General features: G+C 38.4%; 1 protein-coding gene across 8 annotated transcripts in view; it reads left to right on the top strand.

Annotated features, from left to right (window-relative positions):
* CASK (calcium/calmodulin dependent serine protein kinase) overlaps positions 1 to 19,398 on the top strand; it is a 315,472-nt gene that overhangs the window by 119,408 nt on the left and 176,666 nt on the right. For all 8 annotated transcript variants that reach the window (XM_061627480.1, XM_061627481.1, XM_061627484.1 and 5 more), the window contains exons 3-5: positions 3,770 to 3,875; positions 7,545 to 7,622; positions 13,708 to 13,780. In XM_061627480.1, coding sequence (XP_061483464.1) covers positions 3,770 to 3,875; positions 7,545 to 7,622; positions 13,708 to 13,780 — 257 coding nt within the window. The remainder of the gene's footprint in view (positions 1 to 3,769; positions 3,876 to 7,544; positions 7,623 to 13,707; positions 13,781 to 19,398) is intronic.

Below are 19,398 nucleotides of genomic sequence, written 5' to 3'. Positions count from 1 at the left end.
TTAAAATCTGATTCTTGTTGGAACTATCTCCTGTGAAAGAATGTTTATGACTTCTACTATGGTTTCTTTAAATCTGTCTTGATTTGATGTTGAATTGCTGATGGTCTGATTTCTGTGCTTAGTATTCGGGGCTGGTATACAGAAATCATAGTCCAAGTGTAATTGAAAGAGGACGTAATGAGTTTTACCCAAGAAAATCATGTGTAGGCTATAGTAGGGACTAGTGCAAGCAGCTGGGTTGATAATATGCAATCAATTAGTAGCTCAGTCTTTACTGTATTGGCGCTACAAGGACAACACAAATGTTTGTGTTGTGGAATTTGTGGAGGCATGTCTAAGCACAATTTTTTTTGGAGGAAGCAAGTGGGTGGTCAGCAGGTTTAGAAGGTTTTGTTGGACAACAGGACACCTGGAGGTAGAGCTGGAATACTGCATTTGGCAATAGCAGTCACACTCGTGGAATTGCCACACATCTGCCATTTTGTGGGTTCATATCCTTGCCCTCAGCAATGGGGATGTCTGGTGTGTTACTGCCTTGATTGTAACTGCCCTCTTCATGCATTGACCTCCTGGAGCTGAAACTGAGAGCCCAGATATCATACTCCTTCAACACTTCCATACTGCAAACCCTGCTTTTTCCCCCTATGCATTTTGGCAACAGAAATGTGATGTAGGACCAGTGATCTGGGGTCACTGCCCCACTTTTTTGTGACAGTCACTTTGATGTATGGTTCAGGTGCAAGTTCATACAGTATCAAAATAGCCTGTCCCATTATGCAGGTGAGTCAGTGGGGCTTCTGGGGAGCACATGGATGCCACAGGGTGATAGTTGCAAAGACAGCACACATATGTGAGGATGCATATAGGAACTGACTTTCCATTGTCATTGATGAGTGTTCACGCTTGCTACTTCATGGGGAATGCCTGATGTATGTATTTTCAAAATGTCAGCATTTTAGGAACATTGGAGGTAATTTTTGTTGAAAGTGGCTGCTGAATAAACTTAGCAGTTGGAGCAGGGTGTCAGTGAATGATGTGTCTGTGATTGTGCCTGTTGGAATTGACAAGAGCTGCCCTCTGCAGTCTACTTGATGTCGTTCTGTTCACAGACCTGTGACTCTCTCTAAGGACATGGGCACTCTGCCAGGTCTGGAACTCATTGGTTGAGATCGTTGTGATGAGATTCAAGCATCTGCATAACCTTTACAGATCTTTTCAGGTATATGTTAAATGCCATCCCTGTGCTTTGTAGAATGTAGTCAATGCTGACAGGCTGGTGCTGTCATATGGGGGAAGGGGCTATGCTATCCTGTATAGTCATGTGTGTTCAACGTTTGGCCTACTTCCCACTAGTGCCCCACTTTCCGATCCACCAAGGAGAACACAACTGCAACTATGTCTGTGGGAGCTGCTTATTCTGGAATGTGGGCAAACAATGATTGTGTCCTGTGCCACAATTTCTGTGGTGGTGTTTGTGTCTCCCTAGACAGCAGCTGAACCTTTTTCAGTGTTAAGACACTGGCTACTGGTTCCGTTATGGCAGGTCAGGAACCTTTTTCATCCCTAGGGGTGCATTGCCCTGAAAGGAACCTTCCGGGGGCTGGGTGCCAGAAGTACAAAAATATGGGGAACAACAGATGTTTAACTATTCCCTTTGTACCGTAAGGATACATGCCAGCCATGCAGAAGTTTAAGGTTTCTTCTCTCTCTCTCTCTCTCTCTCTCTCTCTCTCTCTCTCTCTCTCTCTCTCTCTCTCTCACACACACACTCACTCACTCACTCACTCACTCACTCACTCACTCACTCACTCACACACTCACACACTCTCACACACCTCTCTCTCCATCCAGGCAAGCAAGAGGCATTGTCACAGTTCAAGGATACATTCCAGCCAGACAAAAACATTTACAGTGGGTGAGGTACAGGGTCAGTGATGGGTGTGACCTAAATTCCCTAGGGCTGGATAGAGAGGCCTGGCAGACCACATCTGCCATTATTGATTGATTTATATCTTGCCCTTCCTCCCAGTAGGAGCCCAGGGCAGCAAACAAAAGCACTAAAAACACTTTAAAAGATAATAAAAACAGACTTTAAAATACATTAAAATAAAACATATTTAAAAACATTTTTTTAAAAAAGCTTTAAAAACATCTTTAAAAAGAAAGAAACTGTTTAAAAACATATTAAAAAGCAATTCCGACACAGACGCAGATTGGGATAAGGTCGCAACTTAAAAGGCTTATTGAAAGAGGAAAGTCTTCAGTTATGGCCTTCAGGGTGTGGAAGTCCTTAGTCTTAGGAGTCCAGTGGGTACTCACCATTCTCAAATGGCAGAACTGTGTGCCCACTATGGTAGGTACTCATTTACCACTGCTGGAGACAGTTGCTGGCAAGGGTACATCTGGGAATGATTAGACAGCCCTGCCCAGATCCCCATATACTTGCTGTGGAGAAGGTGGCATGCTTGGTCCAGATGATGACATGAATGAATTCAGCAAGTAAATGGAATGCAGTGGGCTGCTGGGATGGTGTGTATGGGGAGCTCTACTGGTGCTGTTTGTGTCTCTCTTGTTTAGAGTGGGTTGTTCAAGGACTGCCGCTGTGACACTGCAATGCATTAGAAAGGCAGGATATAAATCTTATGAAGAAATACATTGGTTTACCTGAATGGTTCTGGGACTTCTTTGGCTGGTTACTGTTGTTAGATACTATCTTGTGACTGGGGGACACGCTCCCTACTTGGACAGTGGAAGGGTGACTCTGCTCCAGCAGGCAAGTACTACAATACATCCTGTAGTTGCATGCTGCTTCTGAATGTCCTACTGTCCTGCTTCCACGTTCTTGTGGTTGTTGTCTTGCCCTCCCCCACCCCACCTCAATACCCTGGAACAAAATGAAGTTAAAAATGCAATTGCCAGGCCACTGAGAGTGAATCTGTGCTATTGCAGGTAGTGGCAACAAAATAAAAGTATTTAAAAAATGAAGCTGTCTCCTGTCACCACAGCTAAAAGTGACCCACCCCCAGTGCCAGCAATTTCACCATGCTCCCCTCAACAGTGAATTGGCCCCTCTTCTGGACCCTGAATTTGCATCCCCACCCCACCCCCAAGGACTGCTCATTCAATCAATTCAGGCAGTCCTCATCCCATCTCTAAGTGTGACAGATTACCTAAAATTGGGTGCATAGAAAATATACTAGAATTTGCATCAGATGTTAATAGAAATAAACTAATCACATTATAGAAACTTGCGTGTAAAAGTTATTGGCTTGGATGTGGAAATACATTGTTGATCACACAGTTAAGGATAACATATGAGTTTTTAAAAAACTAAATCTCAAACCACCATGTAAACCAGTAACTAGTCTCTGACCCTGACATGGCTGCTTGTTTTCTCTAATTTATCAGCACTGCTTTGCGTGTTGAAGCAAGTATGTGTTTATAGTTTATAGTGCACTTCTTTTGGAAGTGCACGTGGACTGTCACATAATTTCATGGCTTTACACACGTTTTTAAAACATTAAGCTTTTAATTTTCTTATTTATGTTTGCAGGGTTGTTTTTTACTGTATGCCTAACGGTCATATTTTATACCATTATATACAAAAAGATGCATAACTATAAACTGTTGCATTAATACTTCAGCTACAAAGAGAAAGTTCAACATTTCAAACCTTTTTAAGCTCTTGAAAGTATTTGAAAATTATGCGTTATATTAGATTGTTTTTGTTATGAAGTCAAATTATACAGCAATGACTGTCTCTCAACAGATCTGAAGAGGGAAGCCAGTATCTGTCACATGCTGAAACATCCTCATATTGTTGAACTTTTGGAGACCTACAGTTCCGATGGAATGCTATATATGGTTTTTGAATTGTAAGTTGTTGTTTGTTTGTTTGTTTTGTGTGTGTGTGTAGAGAGAGAGAGAGAGAGAGAGAGAGAGAGAGAGAGAGAGAGTGTCACTCTTTGCTTATTGTGCACAAACGTTCAAACATGTACTTAAACCTAACATGTTAATTTAGGTGACCAATTAACTTTCATACTTTTTAAATTGGAATCAAATATTTGCAAATAGTTCCTTAAACTACTCAAACTACATATAATAAAAGAATTATGAAGAAAATGAAGCTGCACTTAATGTATTAAGCCATAATCATAATACACATTCTAGCAAAGCAGAACTTACTGAATGTTTACTATATAAGAAGGATGTGATCCAGCCAAAGTTGAACAACTCCCATTGATTTTTATACAAGTAAGCATATGATGAAATCATATCTAAATTAATAGGTTATAAAAGGGCTTGCCTTAGCTGGATCTTTCCTAGGGGCTGGGATCTCAAAGGCTGTATGCTGTGTTGTGCATATGCGAATGTTTTTCTACCCTTCTGTCTGGCTGCAGTCTCTCATGCTCCTAGAAAAATCACCTGAGCGTCAGAGAACCCCAGAAGCTGTGCGTAATGCAGTACTAGGGCATCTAGTTGTTGCTGTCACCATCATTTGACTTTAATTCAGGATGGGCATTGCACAACTTTGTTACTTTTTAAAAAAAATCTGGGTTTAATGGATTGCCATCACATGAACATTTTAATCCAGTGATGATGATTCAAGTTACAGTAAGAGTTACTTACTTTTTCTTATCCTGATCAGACAGGTATGAGGAAGGGAGAAGGAATGGACATTCTTAAATCCAATTAAGTTATGTAGTCCTTGGAGACACTGTAAAAGTCCATTTTCTTATTTTTGGAACACGCTTTAAAGATTCTCATTTGTTGGGAGTCTATACTGGTGAGAGGTTTATTATATCACCAGGTTCTAAACTGATAAAGAACATGTTAATTTCTTGATTGCATGTAGATATTTATTGTTTAAACATAGTTTGCAGTGTCTGGGACTTTAAACTAAAACTTTGTTTCAAAAAAGTAAGGTTTTTTTTGCTGTTTGATACAATTTTCATTCTAAAGATCATCACAACAGTAAAAAAAACTTAAAAATAAATTGTGGTTTAATGAATTTCCACAAATGGCAGAAAAAAGTGGAGAAAATGTACAAATATTATAAATGTATGAAAGTATTATTTTAGCCAAAAATTTAGATGTCCGTTCAAAACATAAAGTTAATTTTAAAAAAAAATTCCATACAGGCTGTAGCTCCAACTTTATCTGTAAGCCCTGTGGGACCTACTTTGGGTTAGACATGCTTAAGATTACACAGCAATTAATAAGTATGGTCATTGCTTATGTGGGTTTCCCACTTTGTCTTCAACAGAAAGTGTTTTCCATACAGTATAGGAAAAGCATATTGCTTATGAAGCTGCCTTAACATGTCAGGATTGCCCAGTAAATAAATGAGCTGAAATTGGAGTCTAGGCCTTCCAAGTAGTTTCTGTGTAGGAAAGACATAGTGGAAAAAGTAGACTTTAATGTCTGTCAATGTCAATTCCTTATTGGTAAAATGGAAACGATAATCTTGTAAAATATTAATGTGTAGAATTTTAAAGCACCTATATATCCACACATAATGGCGCATGTACCCACATACATACACACTTTTCAAATAGAACAGTAGTAATAATCTTTACACCTTCTGGAATATGAGGAAGTTACCTTCTACACCTTTCATGTTCCCCACTTAAATACCATAGGGAGCAAGAGAGCATGGCTTCTAAGCTTGAGGAGAAATCTTAGTTGTAAATAATAGAGAAATCGTTCACCTCAAATTGTTAATGACTGCTATAGTTATGAAAGGCAATAGGAAACTGGAAGATGAGAGAGACGGTATCAATACAGCATTCAATGGTCTATAAACCAGTGTGTGGTATGCCAGTCCTTAGTTATGGCTACATTGTGTATTTCTTATTTTTCTACATAGAAATAAGCATAATATACATGTCTGCTGTGTGTTTTTACCTAAAATAAAAAAAATGTTTCTAAGGCTAAGCAGAAAGAGTATAATAGAATAAAGAATGGGAAGTCATCTACCTCGCTTCTGTTTGAAATCTTAGGCATAAATGAGATGTTAGCTAGCTGGTCAACTTTTGCTTACTACTGCTTCTCCACCCTTCTTCTCTGCCTTCTCCCTGGTTACAGACTTGGTTCATTATGTGCCCAAGTCTGAAGCCCTGGCTGGTAGAGGGAGTTGCAATGGGAAAGCTGGAAATGTGTTAAGCACCCCACTTCCTCCCACCCCTTTTCTACTTCTGTAGATTTTCTTCTCCCAACACTGCCTTGTTGCAGAAAGCAATGGCCAAACCAAACTGACTGGGTAATATCTTATTTTGGATGGCAGTATAGAGAGTATTAGGGATATATTTTGATTGACTGTCTCCTTATGAGAGTCTTTTTTTAAAAAAAACTGTCATATGTTAAGTGGGTAAGTTTAATATTTCAAGATATGACATAACTGTTCTCCAGTGGAAAATACGCAAGGGAATACACATAGAAATTGTACGTGTGGATTCTCATTTAATATTTTCTACTTCTTTTAGTTTGTATTGAGCCTGGAAGGAGGAAAGGTTACACCCTAGTGCTTTTTTTTCTGGTGGAACACTCCAGAACAGAGTACTGGCACCTTTATTCCAGCCACTGTTCCCCGCCAGCCAGCTCCAGCGGGTACCTCCTTCGCCCTGTGCTGCTTTAAAAAAAAGTTGGGAAGGGAAGGAAAGAGTGGTGGAGTTATCCCCACAAACTCAGACCACTGCTGCCCTCCAGCCAGCAGTGGGCACTTCCTTCATCCTGTGATGGTGCTTGTTTGTTTGTTTGTTTGTTTTTTGTTTTAAAAACAGTTGGGAAGGGAAGGAGGAGTAGCGGGGATATTCCTGTGCACTCCGATCCCTTCCTGCCATGGTTGGCTCTCCTGCTATTTAGCAACAAACACTCCCTTCTGCTACAGGATTTTAAATTTGTTTTTTGTGAAGGGAGGGAAAGGGAGAAATGGCAGAAGATGTGCTTGGCCTTGCCAATGTCACCTCCTGTGGTTGTGGGAAGGGGGAAACGTATAGAAATAGAAAGTGCTCCTCATCGCAGCAGAGCCTCTTGTGGTCATTAGTGATACCTGCTACTTGCTCCCTCCAGCATCAATCTACATTTGGGGGGATTATGGTAAATCTGAGGTTGTTCTCTGCATCCCCCCCCCAGTGAAAATGGATTCTGGCTTATGCTGCACAGTTCCTAGAACTCACGAGTCTCTACTTTTGCTTCATGGTTGCCAACTCTCCACCCTCTCCCACAATCGCTCGTTACTTCAGTGGAACTTTTACCATTAGCATCCAGAAAAACTGATAGTTGTTCAAGTTTGAGACCATTTGAGCTGCAATATATTGATTGGAGGTTGCATTGTAAAATCTGTGTGTTGTCTACATGTCCAGTAGGAACAATGGTAAGGACTTCAAATATGCTTGGTTGGTAACAAAGTTTTTTGTGTTTTAGATTTTGACTAGGGTAATGTATGACTTTTTAAGATAACATTTTGAAGGTGTAATACTGGAGCATTATTATTTCTATTTCCTGTTTTACAAATACATTTTTCATACTTTTTTAATCTACAGCATGGATGGTGCAGATCTCTGCTTTGAAATTGTAAAGAGAGCAGATGCTGGTTTTGTATACAGTGAAGCTGTAGCCAGGTATGTATTCTTATATTAATTTAATCTGTTGGGAGAATGGAAGGGAGAATGAATAATTAATATTAGATTCTTGTTAAATACCCAGTAGTCTGAGTATTATTGTTGTCTTTAAAATTCTGCAAATACTGCACATTCAGTATATGTTGTTTATAAAATGATCATGCATGTTGAAGTATAAAAGTGAACTACAATGCATAAGGGTTAAAAATCTAAAGGGCAGTTGGTATAATTTTGAATTTAAAACTGGGTGAGTTTACGTTTGTTGGTGGCCAGAGTGGAAGAAAATGTTTTTGTGCCAATATTGCCTCAGCAGTTTATACTGCTCAGCTATCTCATGCTGCTACTGGCATTATGTTATCAATCATTTTAAAACTTCAGGTAGATAAAATATAGAGAAAGAAGAAAAGAGTTAGATCAGTGGTCTGCCTGTTCCAGCATTCTGTTTCTAACAGTAGCTAGTCAGATGTTTTCAGGAAGCTGACTACTACCCTGCCTATTTGCCATCTAGTACCTGATATTCAGAGGCTCACTTTGTTAAGCTAACAGGAGCAGGTGGTGTGGTGCCACAAAGCTACCTTCCTGACACCAGTGTTGCTGCTGCTTACCAGAACTGGGCAGAGCAGTGGCAAGGTCAGGGCTGTGCATGCACAGCAGCAAGTGCACTGGATTGGCTCTGCCAGTGTGCCTGTGCAGCCTGCCCCTCTCTCATGAATCATCCCAGTAAGCAGCAGCAATGCTAGTGTCAGGAGAGCAGCACTGCCCTACCATGCCAACTGTTCCTGTAAACTAATAGTTGCTGATATATCCCCATGGATTTGCTATCCCCTTTTAATCCAGACCAGTGGCCCAAACCTTACTGGCTGCATTTGCATAGAAGCCTCAACCCTTGTTTAGCATTGTGAGTTAGCCCCACTGGACTTGTGTACTCTCTCATCCTCCTTTCATTCAGCTTTCATTTTTATTGTACAAGTTTTTCATGACGTCCAAATACAATTACAGTTAAACTTAACTATAATTAGTGGAAGAAAGCCAACTTCAAACCATAGTTTATAAAGGTTCCTAACCATAGTTTAGGATTTGGATGATATCCTAAACCAGCCCTTCTCAACTAGTGGGCCACCAGATGTTGTTGGACCACAATTCCCATCTTTCCTGACTATTGGCAATGCTGGCTGAGGCTGATGGGAGTTGTGGTCCAACAACATCTGGTGGCCCACTAGTTGGGAAAGGCTGTCCTTAACTGTGGTTGATCTAAAATTAAGCAGAAGCTTCCAATCTCCAGCACCACCACAAGGAGGAGGAGACGGAAGGGAGAGAGTGTACAAGCCTCTGAGGCGTACTATAGGTCATCCTCATAATGCTAAACCATGGTTTAGCATTATGTGCCAACCAGGCCATTGTCAGGCAGTGAATTCTATAATAATTATATAATCATGTATTGTATTAAGAAGTTGCACTGCTTTCAGTGAAAGAGGTTAAAGATGTGTGCATCACATCTTTCCTCTTGAACCAGCTGAAATGAAATCCCACTGATTTCATTTTCTGAATTTGTAAGCTACCACTGTGTGTGTGCTTTACAAACAACACAAAAAGTCTGAGGAATTTTTTCTCCTCCTTTCTTGTTGTACATTCATGTTATAGGTAGAAGTTTTTCATTTTCAGTGGCTACATATATTCCAGAATTATTTACACTTTATAAAGTATAATTATCTAGCATTTTAGTGGTTAGCAATGTCTGACACTGGGAATATTTTCAAGCTGTCCAAAGAGTATATGAGTAAGGATTAATAGATGATAGATCATAAAATGTTACAGAGAGCTTTCAAGGATGTATAGCTTATGGTGATAGAAGGGAGAGAGAGGCAGTAAGATGGAAGTTTTAATATACTCAGGAATGAAATGTAGTCTGTCTGAAAAATGATTGGGGTGCATTTGATAATATAGTAAAGGGTGGCAATTAGTTTTATTGGGAAGTAGGAGTGGTTAAGGGTTGGATTCAGCCTTGTCCAACCTTTGGGCCACAGATGTTGCTGGACTACAGTTCCCATAATTCCTGACCATTGGCCATGCTGGCTGGGGCTGATGGGAGTTGCAGTTCAGCAACATCTGTGGCCCAAAGGTTGGTCAAGGCTGGTGAAGGACAAAATGGGGAGCATTTTGGGTCTGAGTGTTCTGCTTCCAGAGAATAGTGGAAGTGTATGGGAACAGGAGAATATAATGGATGTTTTTGGAAATCATCAGAATGTGATGTTTTCTGTGCCTGCCTTCCTAGAGACAACCCAAAAGCATGGACTTTATTTTTCAGATTGGCCAGAGTGGATGTTTTCCTGAAGTGTTTGTTGTTCAAAAATTGCCATTGCTATGTAAGCTTGATGTATAGATAACTAAAGAAAACTTCAGTGTAAGAAGATTTTAGTAATTTATTTTTACAATATTTGTAAGGGTAAAACCCTCTCAAAGTTGCTTAAAATTAGAATATAATTTAATACAAATATAACATTAAAACCACTGATAGAAGCCAGCAACAAAGACAGTGAATATCCAATCCAAATCTTAAAATACAAAACGTATCAACCAAAACTGTCAACAGGAGAATAAAAGCAACTCAAGAAAAAGCCAAGAAAAACAAGGGTTTTCCAAACACTAAAGGCCTAAAGGAATGTTCCTTGTCACAGTGCAGTTGGTAATGCGTTCCAGAAACATGGGGCCACTACAGATAAGTTTTTCTCCATTATAGAGGTAGGCAAATGAGGTGAATCTCCATTGTCAGTCTTGGTGTGGACAGGCTAATATGGGTGCAGGCTCTTTCTCTGGAAACAAAGGAAAATGCACACCACCAAATGGACATTGAGGATCTGTTCCACTTTGTAATTAAAGCAGAAACATAAAGCAAGTCTTTGTACTCCTTACGCACACCAAAATTATTTTAAGCAATGTGTGTTTTATAATGCAGTATTAAATATACATAAATGTTACACCGAAATTACTTGGTCCAAACATTGAGAAGCTACACTCTTAGGATCCTTTGGAAATTCCACCAGCCACTGACATTCAATTAATATTCACCCATTTTCAGTTTTCTTGGCCCTTTGAGAAATTTCCATTTTACAGGATTTCAAATAAAGATGTTGCCAGTATAAGAACAATCATCAATAAGGATGCCAAAACATTTATTTCTGTTCAATTTCGTATGTTCTTGTTGAGTTTTGGAGTACTAAGAACTCTTTTAGCAAGACTCCTAAACATACTATCATTGGAATAAGCCCTGTTGAATAGATGGACTTACTGTGATGTAGGATTGGCTGTGGCAATTTGTCCTGTGAGGAGCACTGATGATATCCTGCTGCTTCTCTGTTACTATAATCTGGGATGAAATTTTAAATTGTAAAAATTACAAATTTAGTAAATAATACAATATGAAAACTAAGATGTATTTTTATGCTTAAAATTTTGAATTTTATGATTCACTATTACTTTTTTCACCTGTTTTCAAAAAAGGTAGCATTTTCAGAAGGATATGTATTTTTTTAAAAAAAAATACAGGTTTTGCATACCATTCTATATGTAGCAACACTTACTTTGGCATTAGTTTAGTACAGGGTAGAAGAGTGCCATCTACTGGTTAATAGTAAATGGCAGCAAGGGGAAATTAACCTAGAGATGAGTTTAAATGCCATTGTTGCTGCAGAAGGAACATAAGTGAGTACTAGTCCCTAGGGAAAATGTTATTAAACATTTATATGCTACCTTTCAGGTATGCAGTCTCCCAAAATAATTTACAGTTTACAAAAGACTGACAATGATACACTATCAATGAAGGCTTGTGCATTCAATGGAATAAAATTTCAGCAGATTAGCATTCAAAAACCAGATAAACCCATCAGTCCAAACTTGGAGAGTTGGAAGATAATCACATTAAGGTTATTATATTGATCAACAGCATAGCATCATCATTATATATGATGCTTAGTTTTCTGCTTTTACTTAAAAAAAATAAAGTAGAACCTTCACTATAACACAGGGATTGGGAGACAAAGAACACACCCACATTATAGGGCTTCCATACTATAACAAAAGCTACATTCTGTAAACAGTATCTTACTTAGGGGACATCATCATACCCACGGTACATCAGAATCTGTGGTTCACTGAGCTGTGTTATAGCGAGGGTCTACTGTATTACAATCATTAGTAGAAAGCTCATTGAAAATGTATTAGAACTGGAAAAAGAGAAATAAAGTGTTAGGAATTCCTAGAAGCTGAAAAAATTGTTTCATTGTTTAAAACGTTTCTATTCCATCTGTCAGTTCAAAAATTTAGAAAAGGCAACTGTGGGGGGAGCAAAAAATATATTAAATTGTGTGTGATGTGGAAAGAATGAACAGAGACTATTTCCTCCCTTAAAACCCAAGAATGAAAGGGTAGCCAATGAAATTCATGTAAGTTCAGGACAATTATGCATTGCATAATTTAACAAGGAATTAATTTCTGTATGACATAGTGATGGCCAGTATTTTAATTTTAGAAAACTGGACAAAGTTATGGAGAAGAGACCTATTAGCTATGACAGCTAAAAATAAATATATTTATACAGGGGATCCCTCAAACTGCAAGGTTCTGGAAAAAATAGGGTTATCTCCATCATATCTTGCTTGTGTTTTTCCCAGGGAATCTAGCTGTCCACTGCTTTAAAGTGCTGAACTAGATCAACTTTGTTCAGCTCTATTAGAACAACCACACACACACACACGCACAAGCACAGAGTGCAGGCTCTTCTCCTTGGCTGTTTTGAGCTAAGTGATATGATTTTTGTTAATTATGACAGGGTTCTATAAAATGTTATGGGATTTTCAAGCATAATAAATCTTTGATGCTTTTCATCTGCATTCTTTTTTTCCAATCTAAAATGCTAATGTATATCAAAGCATCTTTCTTCTGTAACTGGGGCTGGAAAATATTTCATAAGCAACAAATGTTTAAGCAGCCAGGCCCATATGATTCCCCTTCCCCACGCAGTTTTGCCTATATCTGTTAAGGGCTAAAGAATATTTTAAAATAAAAATTAATATTTTTAGGAGATATCATGAGCCCGTAGGTTGCAATAAATCACTTAATGGCTGTGTTTGGATATCACAGTAAGCATTAACAAGACATGAATGAATGTAACCTTCTGCTTGGCTCACTGGTTTCCCTCCACCTGCACAGCCAAGAAGAGGAATTTGGGAGCTTTTGTTTCTGCCCTTTATTAACAACAGCTTGCGATGTTGTCTGAATCTCAAACTGGATTTTTTTAAAACTATAGTTAGCTTAAAACAGGCGAACTTCAGAAGCCACAGCTTGAAGTTGACTTGTTTGAAGCTAACCATAGTTAATGTTATCTCCAGTTTGTCAATCTTGATGGCACGAGACACCACAGTTAACCAAAAGAAGTCATACAGGAAGAGGAAGGGGGTGAGTCTGGGAGAAGGCTAAGCTCCTTCACTCCTCACTAAACCATAGTTTAGTGTGAAGTTCGAATGCAGTGAATATTTGCATGTTGCATACATCATATGGTCGTGCCTGATCCAGCAATGGTAGATACTGATCTGTGTATAGATCTTCATTGGATGCAGAAAGGGCTGCTATGGAGGGAATGGGAGAAAGTGAACCATTGGATTTGTGGATAATATAATCCACAAGGCCAGGAGTGCAGTAGAAGTCTATAAGTCAACTCTGTGGTTGGTGCAGGATGCCCCCGGCAAGACCCCCTTTCTCTCTCTATCTTCTTAACAGATGATCAGTATCAGTTGGTCAACTGTTTGGCCGGCAGAGGGAAGTTTTCTGCTCTTTCAGGGACTAATTGCGAATTCCTACGTTTACTCAAAACCCTAAAACTTGCTGTATCCAGCATGGCTTACTCCTAGGAAAATGTATGTAAGATTGCAGCCTTGGGTCTTAAAATATACTTTCCATGTAAATACAGAAAAAGACTATATTAAATGTGCATTTTATTTTGCATTTTTAGAGTGTCAGAAACAACCTGAGTACAATTCCTATCCTGTATTTATAAAGCTATAATAATTTTATTTATATTTTGGTTTTGCAGCCATTACATGAGACAGATACTGGAAGCTCTACGCTATTGTCATGATAATAATATAATTCACAGGGATGTGAAGGTAAGTCATATTAACATCATAAAATATTCTTTCTTTACTGTGTTGACAGTAAAGTATAGTATTTATATTATCTGCCTTTTTCTTTGTTGCCTTGTAGTTTAACTCATTCTTGGAAGGTAAGTCAAAACCCCTATTAGCAGCTGGGACTATCACTGGAACGATTAACAAAATATTGAAAATTTTAACATTACTAAATCATTTATACACACACTACTTTTTTGGCCTTGAATTTCTAAGCCTTTAAAATATATTGTCACTGTATTTGTCTCCACAACCACATTCTGCAAAGACGTAATCGGACAGCTGGCCACTGAAGATAGATGCACGTTTGCTGAAGTTCTAAGATTCTTTTACTCAGCCTATGTGATTTACTGAAGAGTTCAATTTTTTTGGTGCCTCATGAAAGGTAGAGTCAGGACGCTGTTGCTAATTCCAGAGGAGAGTGGAAACACCTGCAGCTAACAGTGCCCAGCCCACAGATTAGCTATGAAGGTTGCTGCAATGCAGAACCTTTGGAGTCTCCATGAGGGCATCACCCCCTTTAATATTCTACCGTTGAATGTATTATCCAGTAGAGAGAGAGAGAGAATGTGGTGTATTATTGCGTTATAGTTGAATTGTGCACGTGCTGCCCAGAGTGAGAATCTGGGTTGTCGGGTTTTTGTATGTTTCAAAGATGCCCAATATCACTCAGTACAAGAAACTGAACTGGTATTGAGTATGGCCCTATCTGGGTGACAGACGGGGAGGGAGTGGTTATGTTGGATGCTATGTATTTTTGTAGGCTAAGCTTTTGTTCCTTATTGTGGTTTGGCTGGAGATAGGCTATCTTTATGGTTTGTGTGAATGAATCAGAGTGGGATTTAGACATGGAGGACTGTTAAGGATATATTTGGGAGGGGTTATTGGAGGGGGTGTAGCTCCTAGTTTAGTTCTTTTAATTAATTAATTAATTATGCTGTTTTGGAAGTTTGTATTTTGTATTTGATTCTTTACTCATAATGTTTATGTTTAAGAGAATACTTTTATTTTTCTGTTAATTATGCTGTTTTGAATGTGTCTTTTATATTTGGCTTGAATTTGTAATGTTTTCTTTTAATATTTTGTGATGTTCAATGTTCTAATCTAGGTTGTAAACTACTTTGAGATTTGTTTCCCAAATAATATAAAATGGTATAGAAATGACTTAAATAAATAAATAAATAAATCTTTGAAATGGAAGCTAGAACAAGACCCTATGAGAAACACACATCTTCCACAGGCTACGTATTATATTCATTTCCAAGGCATCTCTATTGTTCTAGTTGAGCACAGGTATAATGCACAGAAGAGTACTGTTGGGCTCAGTAGAGCCCAGCTTTTCCTGTTCGTCACTGGTAAATGTCTATTATCAATGATAATAATACATAGGGCTTGATCCAGTTGAGTAACTTGTATGGCATACGGAAGGAGGGCTTAGTGAGAACGTGGAAGGCCTGCATAGACCTCCCAGACTCTGTAATGCTCCCTTGTACATAGAAATGTTAATGTTGACGGTGATAGGGAATGGATAAAATGGGGCTCTACTAGTGCAATAAGACTACATGGGCTTGTTTGCATGAAATGCTAAATCCATGGTTTAGCATTACGTATGAGATGGAATGTACTCAAGCAAAGCCTCACACACTCCGTCTTCCCTCTGCTCCTGCCACATGACTGGGAGAAGGACTTCTGTAGAATTCTGCAGTAATTCTGCGCAAATCCTGGCTCATTACATAAGAGTCAGAGGTCATGATATAAAACAAACTCTGGTCAGTTACAGTACAAAGCATGGTTTTTGAAACTGGCTTGTTTAACTCACCAGTTTCGGTGGTATTCAGTACTAGTCCTACTCAGAGTAGACCCACTGAAGTTAATAGACATGACTAACATTATTTATTTATTTATTTATTAGATTTATATCCTGCCCTTCCTAGGAGCTCAGGTTTATTTATAACTTAGGTTTATTAATTTCAGTGGGTCTACCTTGAGTAGGACTTAGTTGAATACAACCCTTAATTTTAAACCCCAATCTCTGGTAGGTATGCAACAAGATGCCAAGATTAGTGGAAGGTGAAACTAAATCCTATCCAAGTCCTTCCCCTGGCTGTTCAGGGGAGGGGCACGCATCCTGAAGCTTTGCTCCTCAAGCTTCTTCCTGCACATGCATGTAGCACTAAACCATGATTTAGCATGACGTGCAAAGTGGGCCCATATATGGACGCTGTGCCCACGTTTGAGTGGATTGATCCCTAAATATTACTCATTATTATTCTATCTTTCTAATATTTCTGAACTGTCTTTCTCCTATTTATGGTGCCAGTGACAATGTCTGTAATAAAGTATTACAGGTACAGTCTATAATTTCCTTTGTCGTTTATTTCCAATATTTTTGTAGCAAGTGCTGTATGCTTAGTATTTGAGGTTATACAAACTTTGCTTAATAGCTAATAGATTCCAATAAAGGGTTTACAGTAGAATCTCATTCTTTGCAGCAAAGTATTGGGTCCATTTAGTTTCTGCACTTTCACACTTAAAACCCCTGCTCAAACATCTCTGGCTCTGCTAGTAGTGCACGAAAAGAGATTTTGAGAGATTCTCCCCTAAGAGTTCTGCTCATGGGAAAGTGAAACTTCTTGACTACTGTCAGGCAGCAGAAATGAAGTGCTGATGGAGACAGAGAATTGTTTATGTACTTAGTTTGCCAGGGAAAGGGGCATATCATAGTTGGACACGGTAGTGCAGGTCTGAGAAGGAAAGGGAAGATCTGATTGTAAAGTCTGTTAATAAACCTATTTGCAGCAGCTGTGAGTCTTGCTCTTTATCTATGCAAGAAGTGCAGAAAAGAATCCATATCATAACAAACAGGATTATAGAATTATTTTCTGGTTATTTTGACTTAGGGGTATGATATAAGGATGGGGAAAATTCAGAAAGCTATTCATTAGCGTTACTGTAGGGAGAGAGAGAATATAGACTGTGAGGCCAGAAAGCCTTAAATCTGAAGTATAATCTTAGGATATATAAATTACAATTGCTTTCACTTGTTAAATTTGGTTTACTCTGCCCTCTTTTAATCTAAACTACATGATATATGATCTTGAAGTACAATCTTAATTTCAAACAAGTTAGTAGCCAAAATTTATTTGAAATTAGTCTATTGCCATATACACAAAATCCCATCCTTGTCTTAATATTAATTTTAAATAAATACTTTCTCTTTGAGTTGAAGATGTTCTCAAGTGGGATGCGGGTTTCCTCTAGGGCTGGAAGGCAGGATTGCCACTGATTCAAAAGACTTGCTCGCATCCAATCAGCCCCAACCAGTTGACTCTGGCCTTTAAGCTGAGAAGTTATGCCCCACACTTTGCTCAGACTGCTCAGGCTTGTGTTTTTTCCTGGTCCTAAGTGTTATTCTGCGTAGTTTCTTGTTTCTAAAGAATAAAGTCAGGAGAGGGAGAACCATGTTTGTACATCACCTTGTGCTCCTTGAAGGAAAGGTGGGATATAAATGTGATAATAAATAAAATTATTTTAAAAAATGGTCTTGTCGTATGTGTCCCTATTGACAGTTGCTAATAGAGCTTATATACCAGCTTTAAAGGGCATCTCTTTAAATACTGTGAACATGTGAAATGGCTAAATAATATAAACATGTACAGTAGGTCCCCACTCATACGGCAGGTTACATTCTAGACCCCCGCCGAAAAGTGAAAAGTGCCAAAAAGCAGAACTCCATCAATAAAATGGCACCCAACGCTCAGCTGCTGAGCGCTTCATGCCAAAAAATGCCGTAAAAGCGGAACAAGCACCGTATGAGTGGGGCCTTACTCTAATTGAAAACCACCATATTAACGGAACGCCGAAAAGTGGGCTCACGAAACGTGGGGCCCTACTGTACCATACAGTGGGAAAATTGCCACTATTTGTACCATTTTACTTTATTCCAAATGCTTTCTGTGGTAGAAAATCATATTGAATGTGACAGTTATTTTTTTTAAAAAAAAATCAGTAATTTATTATGAAGCTTTCTTTTTTACTGTTTTATAAATCTTAAAAGTAAGCTTTCAGGTGTTGTGGTTAGTTCTTGTGGAAATTGCAGGTTTCTGTTTGCTTGTGTTCCCTAGTGAGTCATGACGTATGCTAGGTGTCACTGTTTGATTCCTTTGTATACGTTTAATCATCAGCTGTGTTAAGATATGGACTTGAGTAAGTCGTCAAAGAAATACAATCTAGTTTCACACTTAAGGGGGGAAATTAAACATAGTCTTGCAAGTCAGCTTTAATTGGGGTATGATGATATGATGAAGAGAAGATGAATCCATGTGTGTGTGTGATCTCCTTTCAGTTCTGTGAGTTGCCACAGTAAAACAACAGAACGCTACATGCTGCTCCATTACATAGTTCCCATTTTTTTTATTTATTTAAAAAATGTATATGATGTCTTTCATCAATGTGCATATTTTCAGTTAGGAACATAGGAACCTGCTTTATACTGATTCAGACCCATTGGTCCATCTAGCTCAGTACTGTTTACACTGATTGGCAACAGCTCTCCAGTGCCTCCCAGCTCTACCTGGAGATGCTGGGGTCCAAACCTTGGACCTTATGCATCAAAAGGTGTTCTACCACTGAGATATGGTTCTTCCCCTTCTCGAATACTAGTAGCACAAAAGAAAGGTTATAGAGCTATCAACTAAAAATGTTTTAAAAAACATAAAAAGGCTCAAATATAATATGCAGAGGCTTTCCTAATAGTTAGGGGATTAGGCTTGGTCACCATTAAGCAACATTTTTAGCTTAGATTTTGTTATCGTCATGTAGATCTTCCTTAAGAATTGACTTCAATAACCTCTCTTATAATTTTGTAATAGCTGGATTTTTAAATATATGAGTAGGATATTTGAGATGAAATACTGAGTTGCATGCAATTCTTATCCTCGTATATTCTGTTATCTTCTTTACAGGACAATAAATGTTATTCTCTTTCTGTGATATTACATATATTGATTTTTTTTATGTGTTCAGGGAGGTGCATAAATTACAACAATCACAGGTTATCCCTAATCACTAAATAAAAATAGTTGCTATGTGATACAAGTGAGGTTAAATCAGGGCCGGGATTCAAAGAACTCTACAGCCAATTCTTTGCATTGAAGGGAGTTTTGATCTTGGTTTTTCTTGAACCACGTCAGAGAGAATCTGATGAAAATCTTAAGATATTTCAAAACTGTTTTGTTACATATCAAATAAAAGTAGAAATAGTGTATGATATTGCCTGTAAATGGCTTCCATTGCCTATGAAATGTGTAACTCAATAAAACTTACTTTGTTGTCGCGTTCTGCACATTATTTAAATTATAATTTTTAAATTATACCTTAAAATCATATTCTTTTGTCTGTGTGCATTTGCAAGGATCTTTCCAAGTTGAATAGTAGCATTTGTATGAATATACTGAATGCATATATTCCACACATGTCCCTTTTAACAGACTGTGGCTGCCTAGTGCTGTAACTCTGTGGTGACGTGGCCAAGGTTCTTACTAGTATAGTTTTGCCAGCACTGGATCCAGATATGGGCTGAGACACTAGTGGACACA

The sequence above is a fragment of the Rhineura floridana genome, chromosome 5 (assembly GCF_030035675.1).
Source record: "Rhineura floridana isolate rRhiFlo1 chromosome 5, rRhiFlo1.hap2, whole genome shotgun sequence".
Classification (NCBI taxonomy): domain Eukaryota; kingdom Metazoa; phylum Chordata; class Lepidosauria; order Squamata; family Rhineuridae; genus Rhineura; species Rhineura floridana.
Note: the sequence above shows the minus strand (reverse complement) of the source record. Positions and strands in the feature narration are given on the sequence as shown.